The sequence below is a fragment of the Alligator mississippiensis genome, chromosome 5 (genome assembly GCF_030867095.1).
Source record: "Alligator mississippiensis isolate rAllMis1 chromosome 5, rAllMis1, whole genome shotgun sequence".
NCBI classification, from domain to species: domain Eukaryota; kingdom Metazoa; phylum Chordata; order Crocodylia; family Alligatoridae; genus Alligator; species Alligator mississippiensis.
In genome coordinates this window covers 175,426,597-175,442,181 of record NC_081828.1, presented here as the reverse complement: position 1 = coordinate 175,442,181, position 15,585 = coordinate 175,426,597, and the positions used below count along the sequence as shown (strand labels likewise).

At 43.5% G+C, this 15,585-nt stretch overlaps 1 protein-coding gene across 2 annotated transcripts in view; it reads right to left on the bottom strand.

The window, feature by feature from the left end:
* CDK6 (cyclin dependent kinase 6) overlaps positions 1 to 15,585 on the bottom strand; it is a 212,324-nt gene that overhangs the window by 41,299 nt on the left and 155,440 nt on the right. Inside the window, exon 6 of one of the 2 annotated variants that reach the window (XM_059729002.1) lies at positions 2,081 to 4,545. The exons of the other annotated variant lie outside the window; for it this stretch is intronic. Coding sequence (XP_059584985.1) covers positions 4,365 to 4,545 — 181 coding nt within the window. The 3' untranslated portion in view covers positions 2,081 to 4,364. Of the gene's footprint in view, positions 1 to 2,080; positions 4,546 to 15,585 lie in introns of those variants that run through there. 2 annotated transcript variants of the gene reach the window in all.

Here is a 15,585-nt window from a genome sequence, read left to right as displayed (position 1 = left end):
ATATAGCTGCTACTGTACCCTGCCTTAGCTTAGGGGATATGGCTGAGAAAAAGGGGTGTAGCATGGGTTCTTCTACTTTTAGTGTTCCTACTTGCTCATCTGCTGTGAGCTTCAACTAACTCAGTTCAGACTTGATGACCCTGTCTTTTGCTGCTAGACTTGTCTCCTAACAGCATATCCCCATTATAATGCTAACATACTATCTACCTGCAAATATTTGCATTCAGCACCTGTCACCTTTTATCTAGCTATAAAGAGAGGGCTCCTTCTCAAATGACCTCTGGGAAAGGCTTAAACACTCCCTTTCAGACTCAAATGATTTTTCTTTCCCCTTCTGGCCCTTGCCTTTTTAAATATAGTCAGGTGAGACAAGGAAATCACCACACCAGTCCCACTTCTTCTCTTCTTCCTCTAGAAGATGAATGAGAAACTCACAAGGACAAAAACAATTTGATAAGCTCAAGCAGGTGTCATCTGGCATGTTTCAGGCTACTATCTATGCCAGCTGCCTGGCCGTACATCCTCAGGAGACCCCAGTACCAACTCAAACTTCTGCTTCTCTGAGAGTGTTCTCAGAGACTCCAGGCTAACAGCTTCTCAGGGCCTCTTCCTCTGCTATCTCCTCAGGCCATGGTCATCTTTGCCTGTCTCTCTTCTCCCAGTGTCAGTCCGCCTACCTCAAACTTCTTGCTTTGCCACAAAAGTTGCTCCCCCAGTTTGAAGAAGCAGTAACCTCAAGGGAACTGTGGATGGCTATATACCATTCAAATGACATGAAGAACAGCTCTTAGCAAGGGACAAGGGGAAAAGGAAACCCACAAAACTTATATTTTTGGATAAGACCCGCCTTGAGTTTTACCTCTCCCTCAGGTCAGTGGGGAGAGAGAGAAATCCCATATTTCATGAGAGAGGTTTTCAAAGGCACAAATGGCTACAATATGTACATAGCTGCTACGTGTGCCTTTGAAAATCTACCCCAACAAATGGTAGATTTTTGCCAGAAAGTGAGGACATTGATTTGGTACTTTATTTGAGCTTTCCTATTCTCACTGGAAAATCAGCCATTGTCTTAGCACAATACTGTATTTGCACTTGACCATTAAATTAGCTCTGTAGACACACAGCTTCTACTGGTCCTCCTACCCCTCCCTCCTGGTTCTGTTTTGTTTCTTGTCATGGTTAATGACAGTTTTTGGTTTCTATGGTTTATCAACGGTTTCCCTCACCCACAGCATCTATTCCTCTGACTGAAAGTCTGGCATGATTGGAAACTGGAAGGAAAACCACAACTGAATGGCTTGGCATTCACTTGACACTCATCTCCAACCACAGACTGATATGGTTACCGGATTTGACTAACGGCTATCAATCAGCCCAACTGTAGACATTTGAGACAATACATGCCAATGAAACCTAGAAGGAAAATGTGAACTAAACCACAGTACTATATATTTTATTTGGAGCTCATCTACTTGAATGGGTATCTCACTGTCCTGAGATAACCTGCTAATTTTTCTGCTTGATAAGCCTTAGAATTATTTAGATTTGTCTACCCTCCAGTTCATGAATGTGCACATATACCTTGTATCGAAAGTCACTGATTTAGGATTAAGCTGAAAACACTGCTTGTCAGTATATTAGAATAACATGAACCAGTATGACTGCCTGTCCTTCCTTTGTCTCTTAGTAGGATTAGATGTCATTGATATTCTTTCAGATGGGAAGGTCACTGGGTTAAATTAGTGGCCCAAAAGTGCAACAGAAATGCTTTAAAAAAATCTCTGTACTTGGCTGGCCACCTGTCTGGAAAGGAAGAAAAAGCCTAAGTTGTTAGGTCTGGTTTGGAAAAACCATCAGCCTCCCACACAGCCACGTGCACAAGAATGGCAGAGGAATAAAAGAGGAAAAGTGCAAAGCACAGAAGTCTGAATGCTAACTGGATCTTTCCAAGGAATGAACCTCCTCCCAGTGCAGTTGGTCTGGACTGTGATGAACTTGTATGGTACTTGCACTTAAATCATTCTTGTAAGAAAACAAGATGATTTCCAAAAACGGCAAAAACCAACTCAGGCCAAAACTGTATAGTACCTTGGTTCAAAGGTTGCAAACTGAGCTGTGTATTCCAGGCAGCAGTAATCATCTTTATTTTCTCATAACAAAGACAAAAAAGAACCAAGTGTTGGTTTCTTGTTTTTAAGTTTTGTTGCTACGAACATTTAATTGCGACCAAACAGGTAAATTAATGTTTGCAAAATATATTTTTGAGCTTTTGGTCCAGTAGATATACTATGTAAAGTTTCACTGAAAAACACAATATAACATGATTTCAAATTTAGTGCCTGACACTGCTGTAGGATTAATACAAAACAACAGTTCTCTCTCAGACCACATTTAAAGAGCCTGCCATTTACAGAGGACCTGGTAGCAAGAAAACATGTGTGTACAGTGACATAGGGTACTGTACCATTTGGTTTTATTGACTTCTCTTTTCAATATCCTCAATTTCTCCACTGTCCCTGTTTTATATCACATTTTCCTTTTTTTTTTTTAATTTTCACTGCTCCTCTTACCTTTCTGACAGTTTTCAAAAGCATCTCCTGGCCCTGTTCCTTCCCTACATTAGTGTGGCATCTCAGAAAATTGTTGAAACGGGGTGAAGGTAATAAAAAGATACATTTTATAGTAAGATCCGGAAAAAGATGGCAAGCTGACTATGGGGAAAACTACAGGCTGTAAATAAAGTGATACGATCTGGCTGTTTCACATCTACAATGGACACTTCCATCACTAGGGGGGCGTAGGCTACCTGATACACTCTAGCACAGGAATATAGCTAACAAAAGAATGAAGAACGTGCCTGAAATGAGAACATGCAGCATTGAAGAAAAATGCCCCTTGACTCCATGGATATTACTACTGGCAGAGATGTTGAAGATGTAATAAGAGGGAAGGTTCCACTCATGCCACTTCTCATATAGGGGGATGTTTAGGGTGTAACCCTTGCCTTGCAATGACCATTCATTTTACTGGGGTTGGAGTTTCACTCAAGATTTATCTATGTAGGAAGAAAACATAATCAGCAGTTGGTTAAAGAAGACTCAAAATATAGCAAATAACAATTAATCAATAAGTGTCAAGGCAAAAAATCCTGAGAGTAAAATCCTGCTCTGCTGTATTTAGTGTAAATTTTTCCACTTCTTTCCTTTTGATCCCTATGAATGTTACATGAACACCCTCAGGTCCTGTGCAGAGTACAGGCCAGTCACACTACAGTATTTTCATCCATCAGCTTCACACTTCATGGATAATATTGTTACAATAACAATACCACTGTGGTTATCTAAACAAGACAGTACTATGCTGCACTAAGTATTTTGGTGTGTATAAAACTGTATAAGACTTTAATGATGACCATAAGCTTTAAAACAAACTGATGTGTATCCTTCCAAGACATAACAAATGTCATCGTGTCATCACTAAGATGTAATAAGCCCTAATGAGGTGTGGAGGCATGGAACCTGAATTGGTTCAGGATGGGGCATAGCAATTTATGGATGAGGTAGTATATAGATATTTATGGATACAGGTACTCTGGGAGCAATAATCAGTGCATGTGATATGCAGATTCAAATAACTGGTGTTCGTATAAGTGACTGACTGAAAGGAAAGTAGATATGGGAGACCTCTGGTAATCCCATGCTTCAAGGCTTCTACCGATCACCTAGAAGGTCCAGAAATATTTCTGTTTACCTCGTGAAGGATTTATTTGGCTTCTGTATGTGTTCCTCCTGCCTCTAACTATCTTTCTCTGAAGATTGGCCTCAGCTAGCAGTGGCAGCTCGGTTGAGATGTGCTGGTATAGTAGAATTTAGATTATTCAAAATCAGGTGGTTTGCAACTGCTTAATTTGTGGTAAGTTTGTTCCTTTTACAGTTTGTCCCCTGTACTGCTCTTTGTACTTAAACTGTCAAATACCTAACTGGAGAGTTTTGCTCATGTGCTCTATGTCAAACCGACTGCTAGATTTGGAGTCATGAAGAAACTTTCCCTCCTGGGTCAGACTGTCAAGGACTATGGGGCTTTTCCCTTTCTCTGTAGCACAGGAAATGGGTTTTTCTCCTAGTTTCATATAACTTAGCTGTGGAAGAAGCTATCACATGAGACAAAACTAAGACAGAGGCAAGCCACTGGATGCTTAATAATCTTTCTAGTACAAAGATGGGAAGAACTGCAAGAATACAATATAGCTACATGGGGAGCTCCTTAGTTACCTGAAAAATCAAGAGGTACATATGACATGGGCCAGGGGAGGCAATACAAAGGATGGCTTTACAAAGGAACAGCACAAACATGTAGGGACAAAATCAACATGACAAAGTGCAATAAAAGTTATAACTGGCAAGAAATGAAAGAGGCAACAAGAAGGGGGTGTACAAATTTGTCAGATGGAAAAAAAAAAAGAGTAGGGAAACTAAAGTGAAAATGGAAGATGCAAAGTAGGTGGAGCTACCCAATGTCTTCTTTGCTTCAGTCTTCACAAACAAGCTGCGAATAGAAAAATAGCAAGATAAATATAAAGAAAGAAGAGAAAGAGATGCAAATCATGGTAAGTGAAGGGAACTTTTGAAAAACTTGAATAAATTTAAGTCAGCAGAGCATAATGCAGTTGTTGTCAACAAGGATGCTGCAGCACCCCAGGGTGGCATGACACTGGCACTGCCCCCTCTACCACACAGTGAAACTGCCTTGCATGCCTGTTTTCAGGAGGTATGTTGAAGCAGAACTAGGAACAGCTGCAGCAGCAGCAGCAGCAGCAACAGCATGCTTGCCTGCATAATATAATGGAGGCAGGGGTGCCTATCTGCTGCAGCTCTACATGGGACAATTCAGTTTCATCTGCCTCATGTGCTTGTTTCTAACAGATACAATGCAGGATCAGACTGTAAGCAACTCCTGCTGCAGCCACTTCCTGATCTGGCTCTGCAGAAGACATGTGGCACAGTTCCAGCTAGCCACAGTGGTGGTGGCAATAGGGTGAATATAATATAATTAGAATCTATCCAATTAATAATATTAATAGTATAAGACTTTATATTACAATATTTACAATTTATTTATATGAACTCCTTAAATGGGGTGACACTAAATTTTGAAAAGTTTTGGAGGGGTGTCTTGAGTCTAAAATGGTTGAGAACCACTGGCCTAATGAAATTTCCTGCAGAGTGCTGAAGAAATCTCATTGATATTGGCAATAATATTCATAAACTCTTGAATAACAGGTGAAGTCCCAGAGGACTGGAGAAGGGATAACAATATGTCCATCTTTTAAAAAAAAAAAAAAGGAAGACGACCTAAGGAACTACAGATTTGTCAGTCTGATTTCAATACCTGGTAAATTACTAGAACCAATTGAAGAGCATTCAATCTGTAAATATCTGGAGACTGAGGAGATCACTAGCAACCAGTATGGAATTAAGAACAAATCATATCAATCTCAATTAATTTCCTTTATTTGATAGGGTAACTAGTTTGGTGGGTAAAGGGAATACAGCAGACATAACTGACTTAGGAAGAGGGAAGTAGTAGTAGTTTTCAAACAGTTGAAAGGCTGCCCCAAAGAGGATAGTTCTCTTTGTAGATGTTCTCTTTGTAGAGGCAGGACACATAGAAAATAGTAAATCTATAGCAAAGCAGCTTTAGATTAAATCTCAGGAAAAACTTAACTGTAAGAGAAGGAAGTCAATGGAACAAGCTGCCTAGTTATTTTCAGAACCTTCTTCATTGGAGGTTTTCAGAAAGAAGCTGCTGAATAGACATCTGTCTGGGATACTTTAGGAATGGGGAATCCTGCATCTACACAGACAGTTGGACTAAATGACAATTGATGTCTCTTTCAACCCTGTGATTCTGACCAGTTTTAGGAGACCTACAAAACCTAGCTGTTTAAATAAAGCTTCTGTACCATATCTGGAATGTTTCAGAACCTTGCCGCAATAAGTCTTGCAAAGATGCAGAAAGCCCAGACTCTAAAGTTTGTCTGCTAATGACCATTGTTAATATTTCCTGAATACCTCACAAACCTTATTTTGATGGAAAGTCTCATACCCCTTGGTGAATAACTATCATAGATTTCATAGACATTAGGGCTGGAAGGGACCTCGGAAGATCATCAAGTCCAGCCCCCTGCCCAAAGGGCAGGAAGTAAGCTGGGGTCGTAGGACCCCAGCAAGATAAGCATCCAGTTTGCTCTTGAACGTGTTCAATGTAGGCGCTTGAACCACCTCTGGTGGCAGGCTGTTCCAGACCTTGGGGGCTCAGACAGTAAAGAAATTCTTCCTTATGTCCAGCCTGAAACGGTCTTGTAGTAGTTTATGACCATTCGACCTAGTCGTCATTCCTTGGGGCACTCTGGTGAACAAACGTTCCCCCAGATACTGGTGGTCACCCCTGATAAACTTACAGGTGGCCATCAGATCACCCCTGAGCCTGCGCTTTTCCAGGCTAAAGAGCCCCAGGGCTCTCAGCCTGTCATCACAGGGTCTGCTTCCCTGACCTCTGATCATGCAAGTGGCTCTTCTCTGGACTCTCTCAAGCTTCTCCACATCCTTTTGGAACTGTGGAGCCCAAAACTGGACGCAGTACTCCAGCTGCGGGCTCACTAAGGCCGAGTACAAGGGGAGAATGACGTCCCGGGATTTGCTTGAGAAGCATCTATGGATGCAAGCCAGCGTTTTGGTCGCTTTACTAGCCGCAGCATCGCATTGCAGGCTCATGTTCATCTTGTGGTCAGTGATGACCCCCAAGTCTCTTTCTTCCATAGTGCTAGCCAACATAGCACTGCCGAGCCTATAAGGATGCTGCGGGTTTTTCTTCCCAAGGTGGAGAACCTTGCATTTATCGGCGTTGAACACCATCAGATTCTCGTCCGCCCACTTGCTGAGCCTGTCCAGGTCAGCCTGGATCACCCGCCTATCTTCTGGTGTGGATGCTTTGCCCCAAAGTTTGGTGTCGTCGGCGAACTTGGCCAGTCCGCTTCTGACTCCAGTGTCCACATCATTAATGAAGATGGGTCCAAGGACGGAGCCTTAGGGGACCCCACTCGTCACAGGACACCATGATGAGTGACTTCCATCAATTACTACCCTCTGGGTTCGACCACGGAGCCACTTTTCTAGACAGTGGATCGTGGAGGACCCAAGGCGACAACTGGCCAGTTTCTCCAAGAGGTGATCATGGGAAACCAGATCGAAGGCTTTTTTGAAGTCAAGATATATGACAACAATCTCTTCTCCCTTGTCCAGGTGATAGGTCACCTGGTTGTAGAAGGAAATGAGATTGGTCAAGCAAGACCTACCCACAACAAACCTGTGCTGGCTGTCCCTTAAGAGGTTGGCGTCGGCCAGTCCGTTAAGGTCATTTAGCTACTTCACTGTTAAGATAACTGGGAGCCTACACAGGGGCATTACTGGAAGAGCTGGGAACAGAAACAAGGGCTTTATTTATTATACGCGAAAGCCAACTCTCAGTCATTTTGCTGTACAATCTTTCAGAAAGAACGTTCCATATTACTAGAGCAGCGGGGGCCTACCTTTGGCAGGCGTGCCATAAATTAAGCCTCAGCTCTCCCCGAGTGCCATTATGATCCCCTTGCTCTCTGATCCATCACTCTGCTCCCTGCCTGACTTTTTGCTCTGCTTTCTGCTGCTCTGCTTCCTGTCCCCTCCCTGATCTGTCATGTGCCAGTGCCACACTCAGAGGCTGCTCTTGCCATTTGTGATGTGTGCCACAGGTTGGGCACCCCTTTAATAGAGTGTGATCCTGTCCCCCTGGGGTGGCTGGTTCACATTGCATGGTTTATGGTTGATATCCTGTCCCCACTGAAGTCCAAGCAAGTTTTGCTAATGCTTTCAGTGCAACGAGGATTTAATCCTCTGACTGCTACAGTCTGTGCTTAAAAGAGCTATTCTGTTAGCTTAAGTGGTAAAAGCTAAAGCTTTTAAATCCAACATCTAAATATCCCAAATTCAGTCCCTGCAGATGACTCAAAATGAGAATTGTGTGTTATATTTGGCTATACTATCTGTAACCATCACACCAAATTCTGCTCCCTTAGCTAGTAATAGAAACTAAAACTTCTGATGCCCAGATTCCATTGCTGACTCACAAATATGTGAGTCACTGGTAAAGCATGTGCTGTGTTTCCCTGTAAGAAACTTGGTCCTACAGCTGAAGTGGAAAAATTATGTACAGTGAATCTGACAGTTGCGTGTTCAAACCCTACAAACAACAAGAACTGTCTTGTCTGGAATCAGCTTGGGGCTTTGCCCTGATGCTACCTCTGCTCTTCCTGGAGATCAGGCGCAGAACAGAGGAGGCTGCATTCCAGGAGCAGAACAGAGGAGGAAGTCCCCAATCTGGGGAAGGCATGGAAATCTCCCTACCACTCTACTCCCTCCAGGGACTAGCATGGGGATAGGAGTGGGGGCCACTGCTCCCTATGCCTTCCCCAAACCAGGATCACCCAGATCTGTTGAAGTTGTGGAGGGAAGAGAAGAGTGGGTGGATTCAGGCTGAACACCTGTACTGTTCCCTTTCCCAGAAACATTTCTAGAAATGAATGCCTGTTTGTGGCCAGTGTAGGTCCAAAAGGTCAGATCTTGATTTTTAAAATGTACTTTTCCAGAAAGCAAGCCTCCATTTAAAAAAATGTAATATTACTATCAGGACATTGAGGGGGTCACAGGGACTCTTTCATCTGTAGGTCACTCATAGGCACAGCTCAGATGAGATATAAAATTGCTTCCAGCTAATAAAGCTTGATGAGTGTCAGTACCACCTGTCATATCACAATCTGATTAGACTGTCAACTCTTGGAGGGAGTGTGGGGGCAACAGTCCTGACTTCTATTTCAGCGAGGCCATAATCTCAAATGAACGAATTACTGTGTGTTTAAGGGGTAGAGACATATGGAGCAGCTGATGTGTCTGTGCCCATTCAGATTCCAGGGTAAATTAAAAGTATACGCCATGGCAACCTGGCTTTGTTTCATTGAGGGTTTATCTGCCCTGGTTTAGCTTCCACTTTAGCAGGCACCTGGACAGTTTGTGTGTGTCAGCTGGTCTGCATCAAGTTTCTGTGCCCTTTGAACCTGCTGTAACCTATTTGTTCATCCATACTCCTTTACTGCTTTACTTACAAAGACGTTACTCCCTAGTTTGGATGCATTTGTACTGTATAACAGTACTTATCCAGATCACAGGAAGGGAAATAAGTTCTACTAATATAATGCACCTTGAGAATGGAATAGTAGTGTCTACAGATGGACTTGTACACTTGGACATAGCTGTTTTAGTAGAATACCGCATACCTATCCTACATACCTAGAGCAGAAAAGTTTTCAAAGGTAGACCAGGCCTAGTCTGGGTCTTCTATAAAGAGCTCCTGCCATACTGCATTATCATATCTCTTGTTTGTGAGAGCAGTTGACACAGTAATTGTTCCATATGACCTAAGGCAGGGGCGAGCATTTATTTCCACTGGAGGGCCGCTTAATGAATTTTGGTGAGCTGTTGAGGGCCACATGGGTAGCTTGGCTGCCTGACAGTTGCCCACTTCCTGTTCATCATCTTGGCACTAGAAGTCCCATCCCTAACCCCTGATCTTTGCCACCAGAAGTCCCTCCCCTTGCCCCGGAAGTATTCCTTGGGGGGGGGGGGGTTGCCATCTTGAAACTGGGAAAAAAAAAAACCCATACACTTAAAAAAAAAAGTTTCAAATATCTACTATCACTTATTTTAATTTAATTAAAAAAATATTTTTCTCCTGATTTTTGTTTGAGTAGTGTTACCTAGAGGTGATTGCACAATAGCTCAAAACACATTCTTACTCTTGTATATTGTGTGTAGGGGAAATAAAATTGTGTATGTGGGGTCTGTGTGGTTGGGGAGTAGGTGTGAGGGTATGGGGGTGTATGTGGGGTGTGGGTATGGTGAGTGGGGTGTGTGGCGGTAGGTGTCAGGTATGTGGTTGGAGTGGGGGGAGGTGGGTGTGTCTGGGGTATGGTGGGGGAATATGGGACTGTGTGGGGCCTGTGGTAGGGTGTGGGGTTATGGTTGGGGGGTGGGAGTGTGTTGGGGGTATAGTGGGAGGTGGGGAGCCAGCCCCACCTGTCCTGTCTAGGCTGCAGTATGCAGTTGCTGCAAGGCCAGGATCCATGTGGCACGGCATGGAGCCACTTCATGCCATACCACGTGGGTCCTGGCTTTGCAGCAGGGAACCATGCGCTGCAGCCAGAATGAGCTGGGCGAGGCTGGTTCTGTACTGCACCGCTTGGGTCCCAGCCTTGCAGTGGGGAACTGCGTCGTGCTGCACAGAGCCAGCCTGGCCCATCCTGTCCCAGCAGCACATGATTCCTCACTGCAAGGCCAGGATCCACATGGCGTGGCACATAGGGGACGGGATGGGCTGGCCCTATGCCACGCAATGCAGTCCCCAGCCTTGCATCCAGAACTGCGTTGTGCCGGACTGGGCTGTATGCAGGCTGGGGCTGTTCTGCTTCCCTTGCCGCCAGCTGTGGCTGCTGCTGCCGCTACTCATGGCTCTGCCGTGCTGTGCTGCTCAGGATGGGCAGGAGGGAAGCTTCAGCAGTAGGCTCCTGCCCAGCACATGGAGCTTTGGCTCCAGCTCCTGGCCACCTTTCACCCACTCTGTCTCCCTGGCACAACGAGCAGCCCCTGCAGGCAGGCAGAACAGGTGGAAGGTGACCGGGAGCTGGATCTCCATGCACTGGGCAGAAGCCTCCCGCTGAAGTTTCCTCCTGTCCATCTGCCTGGAGCAGTGTGCCACAGCAGGAGCAGTAGCCATAGCCAGAGGCAAAGGGATCAGAACACCCTGCTGGCCCTGCCCAGTGCGCACAGCTTCTGGTGGGGCTGTTCCTGGCATGGCTGCAGCCAGCTAGATGTTGCTGTGCTCCCTTTGCCTTCAGCAGCCACTCCTCCTCCCATTCCTGCCCCCTGCTGCGCTGTTCCAGAAGGGGGTGGGGAGGAAGCTTCAGCCTGGCTGCTCCTGCTCCGCTCACCTCCAGCAGAGGACCATACGACCAGCTGCAGTTGCACTGGGAGCAGCCCCACTAGAAGCTCCATGCTGGCTGGGGCTAGGGGGAATACAGCCCGGGCTGTCCGGGTGGGGCTCAGCCCCATGTGGAGCATTGCAGGGGCAGCTGTGGGCTGGCTCCAGCCAGCTGGCAGGTCGGATCTGTCCCACAGGCTGTATTTTGCCCGCTCCTGCCCCTAAGGGCTGGCGGAGGGAGGTGAAAAGAAAAAAAAAAAAAAAAAAAAAAATCAGACCTCACCCCTGACAATTTTTCTTTTCTTTAAATAATCTCACGGGTTGAGCCAGTCTCTTGGTTTCTGATTTTTTGAGGTTGGCAATATTTCTTAAAGACATCAGATTAACCCTGATGGAGTTAAAATATAGACACTGTCAGGAAAAAGTCCTCAAATATAAAATTCATTTCCCTGATTAGTGGGCTACAGCTGTAATTTGGGGACTTCTGTGTCATGCTCATCAGTTTTTTTGAGGCTTTTCCTGAAGAATAAGAAATAGAGAGAAGAAATGGACAAGTATTAATTTATGCAGGACCTAGGGGAGACCTTTTTTAGACACTAGATCCAAGTTAACAGTTAGAATATTTATGTAGATTGTCTCTGAAAGCACAACGTTGAAAGAATGAGGTGTATTATTGCAAATGGAAATAAAAATATACATAACTTTTGTGAGACATGCATTATTATGGTAGGTAGTAGGAAATGACATGAAATTACAGCTATACTTATTCAATTTACCAATTAATAAAGAGAAACTGCCCACTGGTACAAAGGGCAGTTTCTCAAGCACACAATATTTTCAGGATAACAGGAGTTGCAATAATAGTATTAGGCCAAGCAAACCTGCTGGGGCCCTTTGGATACTATTTTTATATTTAAATCAAGAAAAGGAAAAGGAAAATGGTTCCATTGTCTGTGTGATAATTACCACCATACTTAAACTACTCAGATCTGATAAAAAATGGCTCATGTTTGAAAGCTTAATGATGCAGTTGGTCTAATAAAAGATACCACTCTAAGAAATCCCTGCCTCTTGCACTATGCTTGAAGCACATTTGCTTATAATTATGGTATAGATATAGAGCATCCACACTTCCCAAACATATACATGGCTATCATCTTGTAGGCTGGCCATGTCTAGATGCACTTAGAGCTGAGAACTGAAACACTTATGCATTGCTTTACAGGAATTTCTGTTACAATAAACTTATTTGGTAGCCAGGTGAATTGGTTGTGTGTGTAAGCACAGGTGGAATAATGAATAATTTGCTCTGTGTGTGTTTTTTGGAGCAGCTGAAGATAGCAGCATCAATTCAAGCAATACTTCAAAAGATTTGCCATCTTCTCATATAATTTGATAAATTTCCTTTGTATTGTCTTTGGTTTTGAAGTCTATCAGCTAGCTATATGATATGTAGTCACATGAGATCTAGCACTGTATTGACTATCCTCTGCTAGCAGTAGCTTGAATTGTCTGCACTATCCTCTGCTAGCAGTAGCTTGAATTGTCTGCATGAATGTATCCATTACAATATATCACAGTGACCCACACTTTGTGACTTGATATAGTGTACTGATAACTAAAACAATTCTTAGGAAAATTATGAAGTAAACTACTAATTGTCACAGGAATGGGTACTCTTGCCCATGCAAGCAATGCCATTCTGTTGCATACATGAATATTCTGATAGTTCATGACTCATTTATTCCAAAAATAGTTCCAATGAACTCTGTGGAATAAGGTACTCTTCAGCATGAATATGGGTATAAGCATGTGAGCAAATTCATCACAGGGCAAAAGGTGGCAGGGCTCTACCACACATCATGTGTTCTGACGTAAATGCCTGTGTATACACTCTTACTTTGTGGCAAGTGGTAACCTGGCTTTCAGTGAAAAAGATCCAAGTTAAAATCAACACAAAGGAGAAACAGTGGGAGGAGCAGGGGGTGGTAAGAAAATAAGCATCTGGGGATATGGTATGACAAAAGGAAAAGGTTGGCTTTAATGCTGTACCAACAGCCAATTTTTCAATCTAAATTTTAAAAGAACCCATATGCTCTTATCTCATCATCAGCAGTTTGGAAAGGAGATGGGTGGTACCCAAGTTGCCTACTGTTTTTTTCACAGAAATAGCTGCCACATTTATTCAATCTTTTGGAAACAATCCATGGGAGTTTGCAAAATTTTACAATTTATTGCTACTAAGGCCATAGTAACATAGCTTTTCTTTTGCAATTCATCAAGGATATTAAAACGAGAGCATATGTCATACAAAGTTTATTGCAAAATCAAGTCCAACCAACAGTCAGAGAAGACATTAAATGCCATTCATTTTAGTTTTGTGACAGTCAAGCTTTAAATTGGTCTGCCAAACCCCCTTGCATAATTAAATGTCTGAAAGTCATACTGTTACCATCATTAAACAACATAGCACATATACACTTGGCAGATGCCTAAAGTCCAGAGTTTGACTGCCTCCCAGATTTAGGACTGAAAATGTCAAACTGACCCTGCTTTGGCAACAATAAGAGAAAGCCTGGTTGTATCAAAATCTGCCTCCAATCAAACTTTATTTGCATTAAGAAATCTGCTATTTTGTAATCTCAAAGTAATATTTGTATTTGCAATCAGTAAAAAACTACGAATTGTCCCTAATTTTATTTATCATGTTGGAATTTTGATTTGAAAAGTGAGTGAGGCTCATATACTGTAAGAGGGACAACTGAAAAATCAATGTAAACGTTTTGCCTTCACTAAATTAAGTAACAAAATAAGGTGTTTGAACAAATACTAAATTCTCTCAGTTTAGTTGTTTCTCATGCTTTAGTCTCTATGAAAAAGCTAAAAATAAAGCTGCTTTTTGATTTTGAAAGTTAGAAAAATATTATTGGCTCAATATCATTGTCAACTTTGCAATATGTGGGATAAGACTTTGAAAATTTGCAATGGAGGACTTAGCAGAAACTCCTAAAATGCATACTCTTCTTTTCTCTCATTTACTGATCTAATATATGAGTCATAAACAGAGGGTGGAGTGTAGTAAATCTGCCCAGGCCATCTGACCAGGCAACAAGCCCCCCTGCGCCCCCAGGGGTATTTTTCCATATAGTAACTTTAATAAGCAGTGAAATCCCACCATTCTTTTGTAGATTAAAAATACTATCACAAACACGAGTTAATCTCTATCAAGAAATATTGGTATTACCTGATGCTTTCTAAGGACTACTATATTATAGATATGATTTTGCAGTTTTGAAAAACTGATCATTGTTTTTTAGGTTGATAGGTGACCTGTTTTCCTCAAATTTTCCCATTTTATTTATTAAAAATGATTTTACAGAAGCTGTTCCAAAATGGTCCATGTAGTTGCTATAAGCAGGCTGTCAAGCAGACTATATAGTTACAATGTATAATTCTTGCTGTAGAGTCTAGTTTTCATTCGGACTAGGGACAGACATTACACAAACTGGTTTAAGTGATCAGAAACTGGTTTAAACCTTTTACAGAACAGATGTTCAGTGCACATAAACCATTTTGAAAATAGCTGAAACCAGTTTGAGATAAGTCTGATACTACATTCAACCAGGTTTAACTGATTTGGGTCAAACCGGTTTATGCAATGTCTGTCCCAGACCTCTTGCTGGTTTAAGATAAACCAGATTCCCCCAGCATCCTGGCATGCTCTCTGGGCTGGGTGGGGCTCTCTGCTCCACAGCAGGGCTGGCCCCTCCACTCTGCTCCCTGACTGCAGCTCCTGCAAGACTGCGGGCTGTTCCCCACCCTCTGCCTCACCACTCCCTGCTAAGCAGGAATTCCACCCCCACCCCTCTGCCTTGCAAAGAGAGTTGTCTGTGTATTAGCTAATAGACCACATGCTGGCTATGGTTCCACTGAATCAACAGGCAGAATCAACAGGTAGCTGGTAATGTCCTTCTGTTGTTTTGTTAATGGGGTGATAAACACTGAGTTAGGGGTGATAAACACTGTTATCAATTCCCTGCTGGACTAATAAGAGCATCCTGCTGGGACTTGGCCATGCCGCCTGTGGCAAGGTGGGACTCCCCAACTAGCCACAGTGCTAGTTTCCCCACGTGCCTTTGGGCACGTCACCCACCTTGCCTCTCCTGCCATGCCTTGTTGTTAATTAAGTTGTTAATTAAAGCACAAGGCTGCCCATTCTTGCCCTGATGCCAGGGGGCGCTATCTGCAGCTCCGTTCCTCTCCTACACCGCAGCCCAAGCCTCGCAGATGGCATCCAGATGACAATGCTCCCGGCTTACAGCTGGACCAAGCTTAGGCCTCATTGTCAGGCTGCAGACACACACATTCATACCGCCCTCCTCTTACTAGGGCCTCTCTCACTCCACCCCCTCTCATAGGGTCTCTTTCATGCCTCGACAACTTGTACTGCCTTACTCCCTCTTGGAGTGGGCCCCTTAGGCCACAGACTTTAGCTAGCTCATATCTTGGGTGGCAGAC